Source organism: Drosophila virilis, chromosome 2 (assembly GCF_030788295.1).
Source record: "Drosophila virilis strain 15010-1051.87 chromosome 2, Dvir_AGI_RSII-ME, whole genome shotgun sequence".
Taxonomy (NCBI): domain Eukaryota; kingdom Metazoa; phylum Arthropoda; class Insecta; order Diptera; family Drosophilidae; genus Drosophila; species Drosophila virilis.
The window spans coordinates 27,525,129-27,544,245 of NC_091544.1; the positions used below are offsets into that span (position 1 = coordinate 27,525,129).

At 38.9% G+C, this 19,117-nt stretch overlaps 2 protein-coding genes across 3 annotated transcripts in view; one reads left to right on the forward strand and one right to left on the reverse strand.

Annotated features, from left to right (window-relative positions):
* Positions 1–19,117, reverse strand: part of timeout (circadian regulator timeout) — an 83,208-nt gene that overhangs the window by 2,879 nt on the left and 61,212 nt on the right. The window contains exons 12-15 of one of the 2 annotated variants that reach the window (XM_002056139.4): positions 3,993–4,085; positions 3,832–3,880; positions 2,738–2,879; positions 128–333 (exon numbers count right to left, since the gene is read on the reverse strand). In XM_002056139.4, coding sequence (XP_002056175.1) covers positions 128–333; positions 2,738–2,879; positions 3,832–3,880; positions 3,993–4,085 — 490 coding nt within the window. Of the gene's footprint in view, positions 1–127; positions 334–1,947; positions 2,050–2,737; positions 2,880–3,831; positions 3,881–3,992; positions 4,086–19,117 lie in introns of those variants that run through there. The other variant, XM_070206751.1, reaches the window with a different exon arrangement.
* 2mit (leucine-rich repeat-containing protein 2mit) overlaps positions 8,265–19,117 on the forward strand; it is a 29,836-nt gene continuing 18,983 nt past the window's right edge. Inside the window, exons 1-2 of the mRNA XM_032433529.2 lie at positions 8,265–8,413; positions 9,159–9,624. The gene's annotated coding sequence lies outside the window, so the exon portion shown is untranslated. The remainder of the gene's footprint in view (positions 8,414–9,158; positions 9,625–19,117) is intronic.

A 19,117-nucleotide genomic window follows, 5' to 3' on the forward strand; every position in this document is an offset into this window, starting at 1 on the left:
AAACGACAGGCGCAGACAGCGTCAGCCGAGGGCTCAGTCAATCATGCGCCCATTGTGCTGATGGGCCTTTAACCCCAATGTGACCCCCACATCGCAAGCACACAGACTCGTCCCTGGTGGTACTCACGCTTCATAGGCATCACAATAGCCCGTCTCCAGCTCGTTGGCCTCTCGTATGCCCTTGTAAAATAATAACTCTGCATAGATTTTTGGATTAGTTGGTGCCACTTCGACAAATTTGCGCACCACATAGATGCCCAGGCGGCGCAGTTCCTCCTGATGGGCGTCACGTTCCACGCTGAAGACTTGTTGAAAGATACGAAACAGCTTGGCCTGTGAAGGGAATGGGAAGTATGTCTAGAGGACAATGCCACTTCATATTCAAATGAAAAGTGCCGACAAAGACACAGCCAACAGCTGGCCACAAGTTAAGCACGGGTTGGGTTTTTTGTTGGGGAGTGGATGCCGGGAGCCATCGACTGCCATCCTGTGGTTGCCGCCTGCGGTTCGGTGCCTGCGGCTGCTGCCAAAGCAAGATATCATTTGCAGTCGGCAAAACTTTATAAATGCTCAACCCCTCAACCCAGTCCCAATTGGGGTCCTGTGTGCCCTGTTTTGTGTATCGTTCGCCCCTTGTTGCTGTCGTCCGTATTTGAAATTTAATTTATCCTATGATTGCGCAGACCCATTAGTGGTTTTGACTTTGCATATGATGCTACTTTTGTTTTGCTTTGCCGACACACTCCATCCCGGCCCACTCGGAATCTTCCTTGACGGACACTGGACATGTCTCCCAGTGCAACAGACAGCAGACACTGAGCCGGCTTAGATGGCAAACGATATGCAGCTGTCTGGGCCAAGGGCTGACGTGCTGTCCCTGCTCTGTCCTGACTCTCGACTCATATGTCTGGCGCTATTTGGTCTAGATAATGCGCCATTTGTTGGTTACTCTTGTGATCAGCCATTGTATAGGGCGCACATAGCTTACAAAATACAGCTTAAGCTGCCCTCAGTAATATAATATGATGCCAGGCTGGTGCCTCTGGACCCGCGATGCCGCCGGCTGGCGTTGAATGTGATTTATGAACTCTGCTTAAAGAAAAGTTTAATTGCCAGCCGTGAAAAGCAGCAGGAATCGCGCACAAAAGAGCCGCATAAAATATATGCATATATTTAACAAAAAAGTAAAAGTTTGCGCTCAAGCGAATAGCAAAATACTCTATAAGAACTTTGAATAACTTCTATATGAGACTTCGAATATAATATACTATATAATAAATAATATATAATAAACAGAAAACTGTTTTGTAGACTACCCAAACTTAAATATATTTCGCTTTTAGTAACTCTATAAAATATAGATTGTATATATAAACTGAGGAACTGAAATTGAAAGAAATGCTATGAGATTTGCTATGCTGGCAGTATTGTCCAGGTTTTCATTTAATTTTCATTAGTTTGCCTCGCAATTTTCGTCAGTCGGATGCATTTTCCAAAGGTGAAAAATAATCTTCTATATATGACATCAATTTGTAAACATAATTCAAATCACATAAAGAACAGACAACAAACACATTTCTTAAGTAACGAAGTGGAATTCGGATTCGAAAGATTGGTCGTTGGAATATCCCAACCAGAGTTACATATATAATTTCTAAAACAGTTATACCTAACACTCAATATGCACAAGAATATAAATAAGACATCTTCTGGGCTCAGTTTAGGATTTCTGCCTTAATTTCACATAAACCAGTTAGTTCGATTCTATTCAGTTCTATTCCACTTCACCCTATGGGTCCACGGGTTTTTTATAACGTGATTTAGATTAAATGGCAGAACAAATTGTTGCTAGGAAAATGGAAAAAACTCTTAAAAGTCTTCAACAATTTCTCTACTGATTAGAACAGGTGTATCTGCATAAAAAGGAGAGCGAAGGTCAGATAAATTTGTTCTTCTGGATATTCAATTTCTTTGAAACACAAATAATATTATAAAGAATATATAAAACATTATTTTGTACAGTTTGCTAAGCATTTTTGACAGCTTGGCCTCAGTTTGACAAGTCGCACTTATAAACCAAGTTGCTCTATATACCCTATGTTGCGCAAGCAACACAAACAGGCATATTTGAACGTTTAATTTCCCCGCAGTTCTCACAGTTCGCAGCAGTAGCTAAAAAGTAAAACCGAAGCAATGCTGCGGCTCAAGCCAGCGCGTAAAAGGCTTAAAAAGTTCAAATTCCAGCTGACAGCAGAAGGGCTTCAAAAATGGGACAAACAACTAAGTGAGGGGTGCAGTGAGAGAAAAGAGAGTGAGGGTGAGAGAAGCAGGAGCTGCTGTTGTGGCAACTCATTGAAGAATATATAAAGAAGGCGCAGTAAATATTGTTTGTGGCTGGCACAAATAGAAAAAAGGTTCGCTTAATTTGTACAAATTACCATAAAAATGAAACCAGCGAAAAAATGGGCGCCTCAACGTTAGGCGACTGCAGACTAAAGAACGGGCAACTGGAGCCCGGAGTCTGAATGGTAGAGGCTGGAGTCTGAAGTCATGGCTGCTGAGCCGCAGCGCGCTTTTTTGCATTTGACTTTGATTTATGTGCTCCCGGACACAGGTCCCGGCGAAAACAGAATTAAAACAGCAGGAGGAAGGCGGCAGACGGAAGACGACAACACCCAGCTAAACAGTTGGCCAAAATCATTTGGCTGTCGCATTAAGAGGCCAGCAAAACACTCACCTGGTAGAGCATGCCAGGACAGGAGCAGCCATAGGCGATGCGATGCAGTATGGTGACAGCAGCTTTAAGGGCCCGCGTTGGTATCTGCGTCCAGTCGGTCAGGACCAATGTGCAGGCGCGCACAATTTTTGGATGCAGCAATCTGAGTGGAGGAAATATTGAAATTTTACGTATAAACAACCAAGTTTTCGCTTCACATTTTAGACATCACATGCCCAAGGCCATGGCAATTTAAATCTATTCCTTTAAAAACAAAAAGGTTTCATTCAAAGTTGTCCGCCCGTTTTACTTTTGTGGAATGCACTTTAGAATAACTTTGAGATTGTGCTGGATGTCGATAATTAAACTTGTGCTCACATAATCTTCCATCAAAGAGGTTTGCATCTATAAAAAGTGCGAAACACGTTTCAAATGAATTTTTACAAAGATCTTTGAATAAAGAGCTTAAGGGCCGCTCGATCGATCGGATTGAAAACTCGTTTCCACAGTAACGGATGGAATTAACGACATGTAGACATGTAAAACAGGGACATAGTCAGAGTTGGTTTCAAGTTCAATTAAATTATGCAAAATTTGAAAATTTAGCCAATTATGATTGAAGCATTTATCTGCAGCAAAAACTTTGAGAAACATTTGCAAGACAGCTAAACAAAATAGCGGCACAATTTAAATACAAGTCGCAAACGCAAACTTAATGCCATTTAATAATATAATTGTTGTCGTTGTGGCCATTTAGAAAGTACACCCTCCCCCTTCCCGACAATCGTGCAGCTGTGGACGTGGCATCAAGTTTTTGGCGTCCATAAAACTTTGGGCACAAGTAATTTCTGACGCTAATCCTTAATTAGTAGCCACGAGCTGCGTGTTGGCGCTTGGTTTGTGCCTTTCAATTAAAATTACAATTACAATTTTCAACACGACCATCACTGTACAGGGCTGGGAACTTTTCAAATAACAGCAATAAAATGTGGCCAGAAAAATGCCAAAAAATATAAAAGGAAAAAACATTGCAAATAGCCGGCGGCTGAGATTTAAATGAGAGCTTGGCGTAGGGACAGGGGTTTTGGGGACATTTGTGGTTGAGGCTAATTTACCTGCGAGCAAAATCCTCGAATTTGAACGTTTTCTCTGTGAGTCCATTATCTGTATTAGAAGGAGGAAAGAACGGTGAGGCGCATGACAGGCAAATGCCATTAGTTGCGAAAACATTTCACCATTTAATTTTTCAATATTCACACAGTTTCTCAACACTTGCCTGGCTCGCCGAACTCCTCGTTTTCTATTTCCTCATCGCTAGCGTTGGCTTCATTCTCATTCTCATCGTCATTTGGCTCGTCCGTGGCATCAACTGCAAAAGAAATCAGAATTAAATTAATTTTTTTACAAAGCTTCTATATACTATGCCCTGTACTGATATGATATATCAGATAGGGTATTCAAAAGATCTGCATGCATATATCACATGTGTGTTTGCATGTATGTTACATGTCAAATGCATGATCTTTATTATAAAATAGGTTTTTATCTAAATTATAAGTACTCTAATTTTAAGGAAAAAAAATGTATATAAATTCTAATTCACTTAATTAGGCAAAAGCTAAACTAGGCTCTCGAACCAAGCTCTGAGACTACGGTTAACTGACCCTCTAGGTGCTCTTGCAATCAGTCTACAAGGTACTATTACTACACCTGTTCTTACCTCTCCCAATAGTTCGAAAATCTCATTCTGCTGATGTAATTCTTAACAAATGTAGGCTACTAAATTGCCTAGAAGTGCAGATATGTGTTGTTGGAATTATAATTTGCAATACAAGGTTGCTTTTAAATAGCTCGACCATATTAACTGTGAGAGAATGATTCACTTAATTTAGGATATTTATTAAATTTAGTATATGTGGGTAGTAATCCTAGGGCTTGCTGTTTTTTACTTGTTAAACACTCTTAACAGACTTCTGACCCTTCTAAAACCGAATGCTTTACATAATCTTTAACATACATAGTACCTGTTGAGCATACTCCTGTGCATACAAGGCATTAATAATGTGACATAACTATTCTACTACAATTCTAAATACTTTTCAATTACTTACTTTATTGTAATTCAAATACCTTATTTAATATTTACTTAGTTCGACAATTGCTTTGTCGAGTATTTGTTATAAAAAAATGTCCAATTAATCAGCTAGTTATTTAAGATAAGTAGTGTATATAAAAGATAATTTTAGCGAGATTAATATATGGGTCATTATTTAACTCTTAACTACAGGATATCCGGGCAGAAATAGAAAGCAGATCTTTGTTGAGTTTCGTTTCCAACTGCATCTTTAAGAGCAGAACAAACCCCTTATAACATTTCGCAGAGCATTAAGAAAGTCAGCGTTAATTGTGAGTGCGCCCACTTATATGCAGGGTGCTCACTGAACGAATCACTTCAATTGTAAATCATGGCCTGAGTGGCTCGGCTCCACCTCAAATGAATTTGTACTGATTTAAGACAGAACAACAAGCGCTTGCCAAATGGCCATTAACAATAATTACGACTGCAGCAATGCACAAACAAGTGCACTCAAATACACTCCACACGCACACATATATACATAGACACATGCAGCAAACACAGATACACCTACACAAAAACACACACAGTCACTTGCTAACAAACGTGAATTTTTGAATGAGCTACATTCGACTGATAGATACCTTTTGCACAGCAGTAAGGTGCTGGAAAGGTGATATCTCTTTTGGTATTTACGTCTCAATTTTTTTTCTAAGGCTTAATCTTTTTAATTGAATTTCATATAGTTATTTTATGAATATAAAATAAACACAAAACCTATAATGAAACAATCGAGCTTTCATTTTAAGAATATTGACTTCAGTTTTAATAATAGACTTTGTCAAATGCAGCATTAAAACTAACATCACCTAACTAGATTAGTACCAGCATTCTCCTTTCGACTTTCGACTAATCAACTAGTGAGGTCTGCAGACAAAAGAACAAAACCCTTTTTTTTACATGGTCATGGTGACATTTCGCCCGGAAATGCACACATACTCTTTACCCCTTTTGTCTTTTGGGTATAGGGTATAAAAAGCAATGCCAGTCAAGAGCACACTCTACAGAAATTGGAATAGGGGTAGGTCAAAGGGATGCTCAATGGGATATAGAGCAAGAAAGAGTGAGGAAGGGAAAGAAGGAAAGAGAGACAGAGAGAGAGAGAGAGAGTGAGAGAGAGAGATAAAAATAGACAGATCTAAACAGTGCAACAATGCAACAGAACAATTTGCATGCCAACTGACGCGAATGCCAACTGAAATCAGCCGGCCACTGTTTCAGGTGCCGCTGCCATTGTGGCTGCTGCTCCACCTGAAGCTGTGCCACAAAATGGTAACAAACCCCAAAAAATGGCTCTCTGTTGCAAGTACAAGTTACAACTTCATTATGCAGTTGCATTGTGCGGCAGGCAACAGCCAACAGGCAAACGCAGCCTGCAGCGTGTGTCGCTTTATTAACATCTTGAATGTGCGGGTCACAGTGCAGGGCGGGGTAGGGGAAAGGTGGTGGGGTTTGGGTTGGTTGTGCCGCGGCTGCTGATGCAACATTGCTGTGCCCCATCATTAAAATACAATTTTCTGTGTCAGGTTCAAGCTGCAGCGCACAAACGGACGCACTGTGAGAGAATAAGTTTGAGATACGGTGACAACGTGCATGTCTAAAGGACTACACGACTGTCCCATAGTCGTAGGACTACAGGACTAAATGACTACAACGACAACGGGACTGTAGCGATATTAGTGCATGTCCTTTTTTGGCACAGCTTTTGTTGCCGGACAAGCCAAACAGCAGACCCGACACCCTGGCAACGGGAACCAGGCGAACAACAAGGCCATTAAACATGAACCTCGTTACGGCGTCAATTTTGATGTTGATGTTGTTGTTGTTGTTGCTTAGCTTTTGTATGTGCCCTGCACTTGCTGGCCTCACTTAATGACTTTTGTGCATACACATACACACACACACACAACGTACACAAACACCTGCCTGACCTTATCCAACTATGCACACTCAAAGAAAAAGTACTAACTTCTTACCTACACTGCATAGAATTCGGAGCTACTTATTGATATATGCATAAAATATTTTAATTTTGACAATTCTTTAGTAAAGCATAAATCGAAATAGATTTTAATTGAAATTCGTCAATTTTTAATAATTAGCAAAGCCTAAGATTAAGTACAAAATATTAAAGATTTCATTCTTAAAAAAATAGGCACAAATCGCTTGGAATAGGACTGCGCAACTTCTGGGACTACAATTTGTTCAGATTGAACATATAATTTAAACAAATTTAATTATCAAAACATTTATTAAATGTTCTTCTGGAACCACAATATTTTTTTAATTGAACAGAAAATTTGTAAACTGGAAAGTTTCCTAAGAAATATAAAGCACACGAAACTAAGTAAAAGAATATGCATTCTTGAAATAAAGCGTAAAGCGTTTGCAATAGAAATACAACATTTATTCAGAAAAAAAATTTTCTTCGAATTATTAAGCTCAAGAAACTTATAACAAGAATTTTGTATTCTCAAAACTATCGTAAAACGTTTGAAATGGAAATATAACAATTATTTAGATAAAAATTTTCTACGAATTATAAGGCACAAGAAACATTTTACAATAATTTGCATTCTCAGAACGTTCTTAATTAAAGTTCAGAGCTTCAGTTATTAAGACTAAATTGGGGTTTTCTCCGAGTGTATTTGCTCTCTGCTGCTGGGTGTTGTTTTCGAGTGTTGTTGTTGCTGCTGCTGCTGCTGCTGCTGCTGCTGCATGCGGTGGCAAACGTGCCCTTGTTGGGTTTGTGGTCTGCAGCAGACAGCCATCCACCCACACCTCTAGTAATAACCATTTTTCGGCAGCAATTAATTTCAAGTTTAACACGCAGCGTTGAGAATGTCCAATCCAGTGCTCACACCAGCTACAGTCCCCCCACTCGCAGGACAAACAAACAGCAGAGTCAAGCGAAACATTATTACATAATGTGGCTTGTCTGCCACAGGCTAGCAACTGCATCTGTGGCAACAACAGGCGAAAAGTCAACGCCAGTTGACTGCACTGTGTAGTGGCAGCTGCAGGGGGCATATGATGCTGCCTAAGTTGGCATGATTGTCTACGCAAAGCAAACGTAGCTGAGCCGCTACTTAAGCAACAGGACATAATCCTGGCCCACCACTTGTGTGCGGGTGCAAGCAGTCAGTTTCAAGGACTTCGCAAATGCAAACAGGTGATGACAACGACGACAGCAGCGATAAGCAAAATAATAACAAAACCCAGTCAGCGAGAGAAAAAGAGTAACAACAAAAGCAGCAAAGGCGACAACCAGAGAGAAACGCATAAGACGAGAGCGAGCGAGAGCGACCGCTCATTGACACAATTGCGGCGCAGGCGCTGGCTTAAATTCGAAAAGAAATTCCGATTCGCAGCACTCGGCTGCTTAAAAAGGCACGTCCTGGCTGCATGCTTAGCTCAGTCTAGTGCTGGATGTATGAACGCAAGGACACTCGTGCAGTGCGTACTCCAATCAAAAAGTGACAAAACAAATGTGAGGCCAAAAGCCTACGAGTTGCCAAAAACAAAAAGTTAAATAAATAAAAAATAAAAACAAAGAAAATGTAAATTTAACTCAAAGTAAATTTTGGCCCAAAGCCTGAACTACATGCTTAATGCTGTGTCTAGTGAGGGTGTGTGTCCATGTGTGTGCGTGCAAGTGCTTTGTTATGATGCTTATGCCTGTCGCTTCTATTTTTTGTTGTTGTTGTTGCGTGTGGCAAGCAGCAAACGTCAAACTTTTTTGTGGCAGACATCAGGGCGTCAAGGAAGCTGTGACTTTTGTTGTTATTGCCTGGCAGCGCAGGATGTGCCAGCAGCTGAAGGCCTGACTCGCTGCTGTGAACTCAGCTGGCGCTATTTTCGTTTAGTCATTCATAAATTTATGTAGCATACTTTTGTGCGCTGCTAGTTTTAGTTCTTTCCATCTTTTTAGAGCTGCTAGCAAAAACCTCATATTTTTAGCCAAGTTTTTCTTAGTGTTTGCTTGTGTGTGTAAAAAACCAGCTCATTTCCGCTGCATGCTAGCCATATACACACACACACACACACACTCCGGAACACACACACCTAAACAACAGCGTAAAAAGAAAATTTGACATTTAACAGTTTAGAATTACTTATATTTGTTAATACTACTTTTATATTAGAAACAAGGAAGATAAATTAATTATTATGATTAAAAAGGAAGAAAATTAACAGGGTGTATTTACCGTATTCAGTTATTAAATAAAAATTAAAATCTAAAATAAATATCTAAAATAAATTTTTAATAAGTACATTAAAGCTGCAACCTGCATTTAATTTCAGTGCTTAACATTTAAAGCAAACTGAGACAAATAAACAAAACAAACCAAAAATAAGCAAAAAGGAAAATAAACAAGTAAAAGAAAAAACAAACAAAAAGAAAAAGGAGACCAAATCAAAACGAAAAACGAAATTTAAACGTCTGCATATTAATCAGCGGCCGCTCTCGCGACGCGTCCACGCCGAGCACAGCCTCAGCTTTGAGCTGGACAGGACCTGCTGCAACAGGACAACTTATCATCAAGGATTTACAGACGCCGCGCGTAAAGCCGCTTAGACGTGAGGGACGCGTTCACATGCCCCAAAGCAAACGCTAATCAGGGGCCACAGGAACAGACGCGCGCTGGGCGCGGCTCGCTGAGCGACTGCCGCTGCTGCTGCTGCCACTAGCCACTGGCTACGCCTCCTGCAACAACAAGAAGCAGCAGTAACGTCGGCTCATTTGGCCACTGCGGATTATGTTAATTAGGTAATTTTTGCTTTGATTACTCGTACCTTGAATTTGCGACACAACCGAGCCCCCCAACACATCCCTCACAAACCACCCGGCTACCTCCCACTCTCGGGACCTGTCCACGTCGCTTACATATTTATGAAATTTTCATGTAAATCGCGCTAATTCATGCACATTTTGCTGCCGCTGCCGCTGCTGTTCTTGCTGCGAGGGTTGTCGCTGCTTTGCTTTTTTTTTGTGCTTTAATTGCAACATAATTTTCTGTTCTTTTTTTTTTTGGGTGGGAGTTTACACTGCCCAGCCAAATTATTTTCGCAAAGAAAACAAAATATAATTAAAATGCGCTCCAAACTTTATGCTTAAATTAGAAAAGTTGTCAAGTGATTTTTATTTAAAATTATGTTATCGTATTTGTCTTTGGCAATGCACAAATGCTTTTTAATTTTCCTTAAGTCATGTTGAATTTTAATTTGTCTACCCCATGTGACAGGCAAAAGAAAGTGAACTAAAGATCAGGAGTCGAGCACGTTATATCGACAATAGTACGCTTACTTGAAAATCTGAAGGCCTCCCTCGAATTTATGAGTATCACATATTAGAGCGTAGTTTAAATACGCATTTTGTTCAACAAATGTTATTTTAATTAAAAAGAACAGCTTGAAATTCAAATAATTCAAGCGCTATCAGCCCTTTAAGATTGAGTTGAAATAAAAATAAACTTTGATATAACCAAAGGCAAGTTGCTTAAATGGAAACCAAATATATTTATTGAATCAATATTGCTGCTTATTTCATTCAAGTAACTCGTGTGTGCCTTTTAAAATAATATTATCAAATAATTCACAGCCAAAGATATGAAATACAATAATCAAATTTATTTATCACAATCAAAAGGCCACAGGCAATCAAGTGCGCAATTTGATTAATTTAAGCTTTATAAATGCCAAACTCACACGCACACACGGGCAGGTGCCCAAAACAAAAGCATAATCAACTTGGAGAAGTTTAGAAGCAGTAACAAAAGGAAAACCAGCATCTGTGTTAGCCATTGAATACTTTTGTGCAGCCCAAGCTTGGCAATAATTGAATTATAAAGTCGTACGACTCGATTGTGAATTACGAGTGACAATCCACAAGCATAAAGGGCATCCAGCTTAAACAAATTAAAGCACAACCAAAATAACAAAATATAATTTATACTCAAAGAACCATTTTAAAGTTGTCAACATTGAAAATCCCCTTTAGGTAGACTTGCAACTCACTTGTTCGGTGCACTTTTCGAAACCAGCTTTCTCTTTTGTACTCAAGCCAGAGGTCTTGCTTTGAATCAAACGTTGGATTTGAAGCAGCTCTCTTTCTTTGATTCACTCCTTGGGTTCAAACAAGCTCCGTGTCTTTGGTCCAAACCTTTGTTTCTCATATATTTTCAAAATTTTACTAGAACCGAAATCTAAAAAGCAAATTAGAGTACAGAATGCGAACTGGTTCAGTTCAACGGTTCAGCCTTGGGTTCAGCCTTTGTTAACGAATTAATGTAAAATAAACTATGGTCTAATTGAAGTTTAATTTTAATTTAATTTATAGACTAATTCTGTTTCATCTTTACCGAAATGATATTGACCCCAATTATTTTAGCCAAAAAATTAAGGCTGCAACTCAAATATAAAAAAAAGAAGTATGTCACTGTGTTGTCAATCCTTGCATTCGAACTATCTACGTGTCTTTGGTTCAACCCTTGGTTCAAATATATTGTCAACATTTTACTCAAATATAAGTTCAGTTGATTATTAATAGGTAATTGGAACTCCGGATGCGAACCAGTTCCGTTTTCTGACGAATAAAAGTATAATAATCTTGAGTCAAATAAAGTTTCAATTAAACTCAGATTATCGATATGAACTGCATATGTTTTTTATTAATAAGCATGATAAAAATCTACAATGATATATATAGTAGATACTTTTGCTTTTTTACTTTTACTTATTTAAATAAACTTGAATACTATTCTCTTTACTGACCCATGCGTAAAGTCTGCATAGTTCGAATGCGTCAAAAAATCTTTTTAAAAACTTTTATGCAGCTGCTGCATTCAAACAAACGAGGCGCATTAGTTATTGTTGTTATTATTTATATTGCAGTTGTTGCTGTGACTCAGTCTGGTTGTCTAGCAGTTTATGATTTTCAATTTAATTTTATTGATTTTGGCATTGTTTGTGGGAGGCCATAAAAAATTCATGCGCACACAAACAAATGAAGAACGAAAAGCAGCTTTGGGGCAACCGAAAAAAAAAACAACGTCCAAATATGAAAATAAATTGATGAAAATCCTCTGGGCATCTAATTTATGTATGACAAAGAAGCAACAAGAAATATGGCTCATATATATAAAAGATAATATATATACAAGCAGCTGATTGAGCAATAATAATTTGTGTCTTATCTGAGGGGGCAGGGCATCTTGCAGGTAGACCCCTCGAAAAGTTATAAAGTCCAAGCTTGAGCCAATTAAGGCAGTCACAATGTCTAATTAGATGGCGGCAAAAGTGCCGCCAGATAACGCACACACAGCCACCCTGACACACACACACACACACACGCCACCTTGTAGCTGAGCTCAATTAAACATGCCCGGGCGTTGGCCAAGTGGCTCTTAAGCTGCAGCATAAGCGACCGCAACGCGGCGTATGAGTAATGCGGCGGCAGATACACACACGCACACAGAGGGCAAACACAAAGCCAAGCAACAGTCTCTAGCTGGGGTCGCCACACTTGAGCTCCATTGTTTACAGTTCGGGTTGGGGCTCCGGCTCCTGAAATCCGAGAGCATCGAGTTATATGTACATAACAATCAAAATCGTTAGTTGCTACCCTCTTTCAACAGGCTGGGGCGGGTGCGAGGGTGCGCGACAGCTAGTTGAGCAAGTGTACAGCAAGACGTTAGGTAGCATATAATCAAATATTCGTATACCCTTGTAGAGGGTATTATAATTTTGTCACCAAATTTGCAGGACACAGCACCGAACACATAGAGTACATATACATTCTTTATAAGCATCGAGTTGACATACTATGTCCCTCTAGGTGTGCAAAGTAGGCTCTTAGGTTCATAAAACTTCAAAGGTCTTAAATAGGTCGGATCTATCCACTATATCATATGCTTGCTATCGGTAAGAAATTTATGATATAACAACATTCATATTTTTAAAGATTAATTAAATTTAATGGGAATGGTTAAGTTTATAATTGCTGAGCTAAGCTTCTCAACTTACATATCTGCTAAGCCGTACCAAATCGGACTACTATATAATATGCTTCATGTATATACCAGTAGTATGAAAGTGTATTTAATTTTTGGTGTGGCAAATATAGCTGGTCTTTCTAGATTTTTTCTTTTCTTGCAAGGCTCAAAGCTTAGTGAAGCACAGGAGAGCGAAAGGCAAGGCGGCAACCGCAGCTACTTTCAGACGGTCTCAGGGCAGCAGGGGGTGGGAAAGAGGGATCGGGAAGTTGTGCGGGGATGCAATTTGCATATTTATGAAGAAACAGCTCTGACTGCAAAAGACAAGCGGCATGGCTTTAAGCTGCTTCAAATTGAAAAACGCGTTCGGCAAAGAAAAGATACAAATGCAAATGGGCGCTGGTTGAGGGTTGCTTTTCGGGGAATCTCTGAAAGGAGCAACAATAATCTGCGCTGATTTACGATTTACAGGCGCGAAATAGACACAGACGTTGGTTTTCCGAGCGCAGGAGGGGTGGGGGGCTACTGAAGTACGCGCCGTTTAAGCAGGCAATTTGCGTACGCAATTTGCAGTTCATGGGCGGCACACGCCGCCAACCCACATCCCTCCCACAGTGCAGCCCACTCAAAACATTTTTGCAAAAAGTAACAGCAAAACAATAAAAAGATAAAACACAGATTTTGATGGCTGGTTTTGCACAGTTTCCAAAAGCACTTCAAATGCCACATGGAAAACTGGGTGGGTGAAAAGCGGCAATCGCTGCTGGTTTTTGTTGCTGCTGCTGCTGCAAAACAATTGCGTTTTTCATGAAATATGCAAAGCCAGCACAAATATGCCATATTTGCGGCGCCCATAAAGCAAAAATGGAGCAGTTCATGGAGAATTCAGTTCAAGTTTTTACTGCAATTGGAAATATCATAAGCAGATTTTCCAACAGCCGAAGCTGCACAGAAAATATTGTTTTGCCGTTGTCTAAATAACTCTCTCTTGAAATTGTGTTTAATTTTTGAAACTATCCCGTATCGAGTCGAGTCTATTTTCGCTGCATTTAGTAACGCATTTCCCAAGCAAATATTAACTATTCAATTTTAATTCAAAATTTTCTTTGATGTTATTCACCCAACGGAAAAGTCAATTTACTTCGATTAAAGCACTCAACATGCAGCACATATTGTTGTTATACTTGCAAACATTGTTGTGAAAACGAAAACGTGCACTGAGAGGAATAGTATAGTTATACTGTTTGCTTTTAGAGCAATGTCCACAGCTTTAAATTAATTTCTTTATACATTTTTTTTAATATTGCTTTAATTTTGAGGTGCTGCAGCTGATGGAAAACGATAGTTAAATAAATAAATTGTATATTTATGAAATAACAACATTCTATATTGTATATTATAAAAAAAAAAATCAAGAAAATAATGAAAGCTTTTTTGTATCAAAAATTTTTGCGAAAATATTGATCTCAAATATAGATAAAATTACTAAAATAAGGGAGCGATACAAATGCTTAAGAAATGCCCTTTCTCACAGTGTACTTGTAATAGTACACTTTGGTGCAAAAGAAGGAAACAAAACTAGAGTGCACTTAAAACGATGAGGAAAATAAAAATAAAAACAATAGCCAGAAATTTAATTTTTCAAAGAATTTTTAACGGAAATGATGATAACTAAATCTCACAGTATTCTTAATATGATGCACCTCTGCCAAAAGTCAGAGACAGACGAAGAATTTTAAGCCCTTTAAATACTCTAAAAATTTAGCGGACAGAATTTTGAGTGCTTGCTGACTTGTTTACAGCATTTTAGCATACACTTTTACTTAGTGTACTTAAAATATTCCACCATTACTAAAAGCCAGCAGCTGAAGTACCAGGTTTAGTCTTCAAAACAAAAAATAAAGAGCGAAACAAAAAAAAAACATAAAACTAGGAATAGTTAACTTGCCAAAACTAGAGCACAACAGACTTGAAATAATTGTATGTGGCAGCTAACATGAGTGTGTATGTGTGTGTGAGTGTGTGTTTGCATTAGGTACAATGCAAATGTCATACAATAAAAGGAACGAGGACGCACGCTGGCAAATCTCACGTTAATGCCTAATCCCTGACATTAAAGTGTTGCGCCAACAAAGTGATTTGTTGTAGACAAAGCGACCAGCGGACTATGAGCTGCCATCCCAAACCGCCACACACAGAGTCAGACACGATGTGCCACACATACACACACACAACGAGGCAACGAGGCATTGCAAATAATCTTTGCAGTAAATACGCAACAACAAAGCAGCAAAAAGAAATGGCATAGAATGTGTCTGGGGATCATTATTTGCGCAAGTGGGAAACAAAACGTACGCAAAAAGCGAACCCCCCGACTCCCCCTAGGGATGCCCTAACCCCAGCCAAATGTCGCACATGACTGCGGTGAATGGGCGCGTGTGTATGTGTGTGTGTGTGTGTGTGCGATTGTGCGTGTGTGCGCGTGCCATCGTGTATTTGAATGTGTAATTTAAGCATTAGAGCTGCGAAAAACCTGAACTAAGAGACGCAGCTAGAAGGAACAGCAGCAGCAACAGCAGCAGGAAACCCCAGCCGGCACATGCCGACGCACACACACGTACGCACGCACCAACACACACACACACACACACACTCTGAAACGAAAATTGAATAAATTATGCGTGTCATCACATGCCGCCAACAAGCTGAGCACGGGGTCGGCGGCAAGGGCTGGGGCTTGCGCAGCGGATGCGGCAAGCAAGGTCTTTGCCTCAGCCGACAAAGCTTGGCAATTTGTGCTACAACAACAACAATAACAACTAGAACAACAAAAGCAACAAATACATGCAACGACATTTAATTAAGCATTTTGTATTCATCGGAAATGTCATAAAAATGACGGCGTGTAGAAAACAGCCGCGTTGCGAATTTTGTATGGCAAGACACACCACAAATGCGCATATGCTGCACACATGTAGATGTGCGTGTGTGTATGTATGTGTGTGCACATTATGTACAACTAAATGGACTGGAAAAGTCAGCTGCAATGCGGATGGCTGCAATCTGCTGCTGAGAAGAACACGCCTTCCATTCACAATCATTTGTGCTTAAAAATATATTGTTAAATTTTAAATTAATTAGATTAACTTTAATACAAGTTTGTACAATTTAATTGAAACTTAATAGTGGGGATAATATTTTATATCTGAAACATAGTTATGTATATACGCATCGGACAATGTGCCTTGGCATATCGTATTACAATTTCCACTTAAATGGGGATGATTGTTGCTAAGAGTTATTTCGCTGTTTAATTCAATTTAATCTTATAGAAATTAAAACCTTATTGTGATTAAAAAATATTTATGGATTTTGGAATGTGGAATATTTCATATGGTCTTAAAAGTCATATCTTAATTAATAGACGAGTCATGCAAACGACTCTAGAAAACAGTTCAAAATAATTTATTTTGTTTGAATTTAAAAAAAAGCATTTGTTAATTTAAGAGCATTTCGATTGGAACTTAGCAAAAAAGTTAAGTTGAACAAAATGTTTATTCAAATTTAACAACATTTTTATTTAAATAAAATAAAATTCTAAATTTAATTCAAATGAAACAAATTTTCTATGAATCATAATTAAATTTAAATTTAATACAGGTTTTGCTCAAAATGAATCTCGTTTCTAATATGTGACTGTCTCAAAAATAGCAAGAGCTTTAAAAAAATAAGTAAAACAATTTAATTTTTGCTTGTTTGTGGCTATATGCTTAATTTGTTCAGTTTCTGGTGTGGGATACCGCCTTGCGGTTAAAGTTTTGCAAAAATTCTGTGTAGTAAAACATAAATTGATAATTTATTTATATAGCGACGATGGTTGGGGTTCAGAGTTGTAGTTGTAGTTGTGTCTAGTTGCCCGAAACCAAACGCAAAGTCACGTAGCTGGACGACCCCTAAAGAGAAATAGTGAAAATATGCAAAGCAGGGCTAGACGCTGCGTGGGCGTAACTGACGTATCCCATTTCAAGGTTCAATTGCAAAAAAATAAAAAAATAAAAACAAATATATATAAAAAAGCTAACCAAATGCCAATATCCTTGAAAGTGGCAAACAATAAGCGCTCAAGCGACGCACAGCACTAACAAACTTTTCGGTTTTCTACACACACTCACACATAGACGCACACACACACACGCGCACACACGTAAACATTGCGAAATACGACTATTTGTTTGTTTGTCAAGCTATCCTTGAAAATATTTAGCAGGCACTCCATCGCTGAGTTGCGTATACGCATAGTTAACCTGCCATCATGAAAGCGACACCTACAGGGCACCTATGCGTCAGTGTGTGTGTGCCTGTGTGTGTGTGTATGTGTGGTCTGGGTAGCAGCACTTTGACATCGGTTTTTTTCTTGCTGCCAGTCAACTTGCAGCTTCCTTTACGCTGTTTGTGTTTATGTTTAAGCGTTGGCATTGGCTTTCAGTACTTTACACCCACCCACACACACAGACACACAGACACATGCTCTTGGCGAGGTAGTAGCGGCAACATCGTTTGGTATTCAACGTAGCATTAAGGTCAGGATATCTGGGATTTATAAGTTTTGTCAGCAGTTTTCGGTCTCACATCCTTTTGCTGTTTATTTATGCAGGTCAAAGGACGCTGTCGGCGAGCGGGTTGCCGGGGCAGCATTTTGCACTTTGCCACCTCATAACCAGCAGCTGCTTAGCCAAGCACTTATTATTTATATACCAAAATTAAATGCCAAAAAGTCTGCAAAGCCAAAGCGAATTTAATACATCAAAAATACGCAACTTGAAAAATATATATTTCTTTGCCACGATCCTCGCTGCCTATGTGCGTGTTGTGAATGGGTGTGAGTCTATGGGGTGTGCGGAAAAGTTATGTGCCACGCCTACAAAAATGGCGCACGCCTGCCTGCACTTTCGACACTTTTGCGCCTTACGGCCAAATGGTTATGGCTTATAATGAAAGCCGAGCCAAAGAACGGCGCACATACATACTTTATATAAGCGTTGAAAATAAAGAAAAACATGCAATGGGTTTGGGGCTGGGGGTGGCTGTGGGTGAGTCTTTATGGTACTGGCAGCTGTGTGGGTGAGCGGCACAACAAATTAAAAACTTGGACGCCAGGCAAAATGTTTTCCCATTAAAAATATGAAAAATTGCGCAATAAGTTTGCGTGGCCCAAAGCATTTGAAAAAATATGCAAAGCAGCCAACGAACTATTCTTGGCAAAAAGCATATAATTATATTATATACTTTTCATATAAATGTACATATCTGGGAATGCCTTTTATTTAATCTTTATTGAAAACTGTGCATTTTACATTTAAAGGCTTTAAAATTAATTTATTTTCCCAAATACATTTTTTTGAGAAAAACTTGAACCTGCGAGGCTGCTAAATTCGTGACTGTGACTGTGTGACTGTGCTTTTTTTATATCTCAAAAGTTTTGCTTTTAGTAAATAAGTTTCATGATATTCAGTTTATTATTGGTCACATAGTTAAATTGATGTTATTTTTTAAATGATTTTTGGGATCTTATACAATGATTCGCAATGTTTTCCATTATCTACCCTTGTAAAGAGTATTATAATTGTGTATTATAAATTTGTGGCGCATAGAAGACATATTCGACCCCGTTTGTCTGCATCTATGCGAAGTAGTCTCTCATTTTTAAAGCTCACGTCAGCAAAAAAACTTCCTTTTTACTTTATGTTTTTAAGAACAGCGTTTAAAATTGTTTTTCTTTAAAAGTTAACAAATGCCCTTCACATACTTTAAGTAGTCATATATTGAACTAATTCATATTCTGTGGCAGCCTGAATTAGATCTTCAATCATGCTGTTCAAAATGTGTTTCGCTACAGTTGTGTGTGTGTGTGTGTGTGTGTGCTTTTGGGCTAATTGCCGGGGCAATCATCAGTAGGCAGCGCACAATGACAGAAATTACCGACATATATCATGGGGCTAATGCTTGAAGCAAACCCTTGCCGCTAACTTTGCGTGTTGAACTTGTGATTTCCGCCACATTAATTTCAATTTCAACAAAAAGACGCCCAAAAAGCGAACCACCAAGCCCAGGTTCGAGTGAGGGCCAGTTGAGGACACGGCGCATTTGGTAAATGCCTTAATGGCCTAATTTTTGTTTTGAGTCTCGAAGACAGCGCCAGCAGCCAAGAAGGGCAGCATGGAAAGAAAAAAAAATACGACAGTTATGCGTGTAATATTTTTTTTCTGTGAG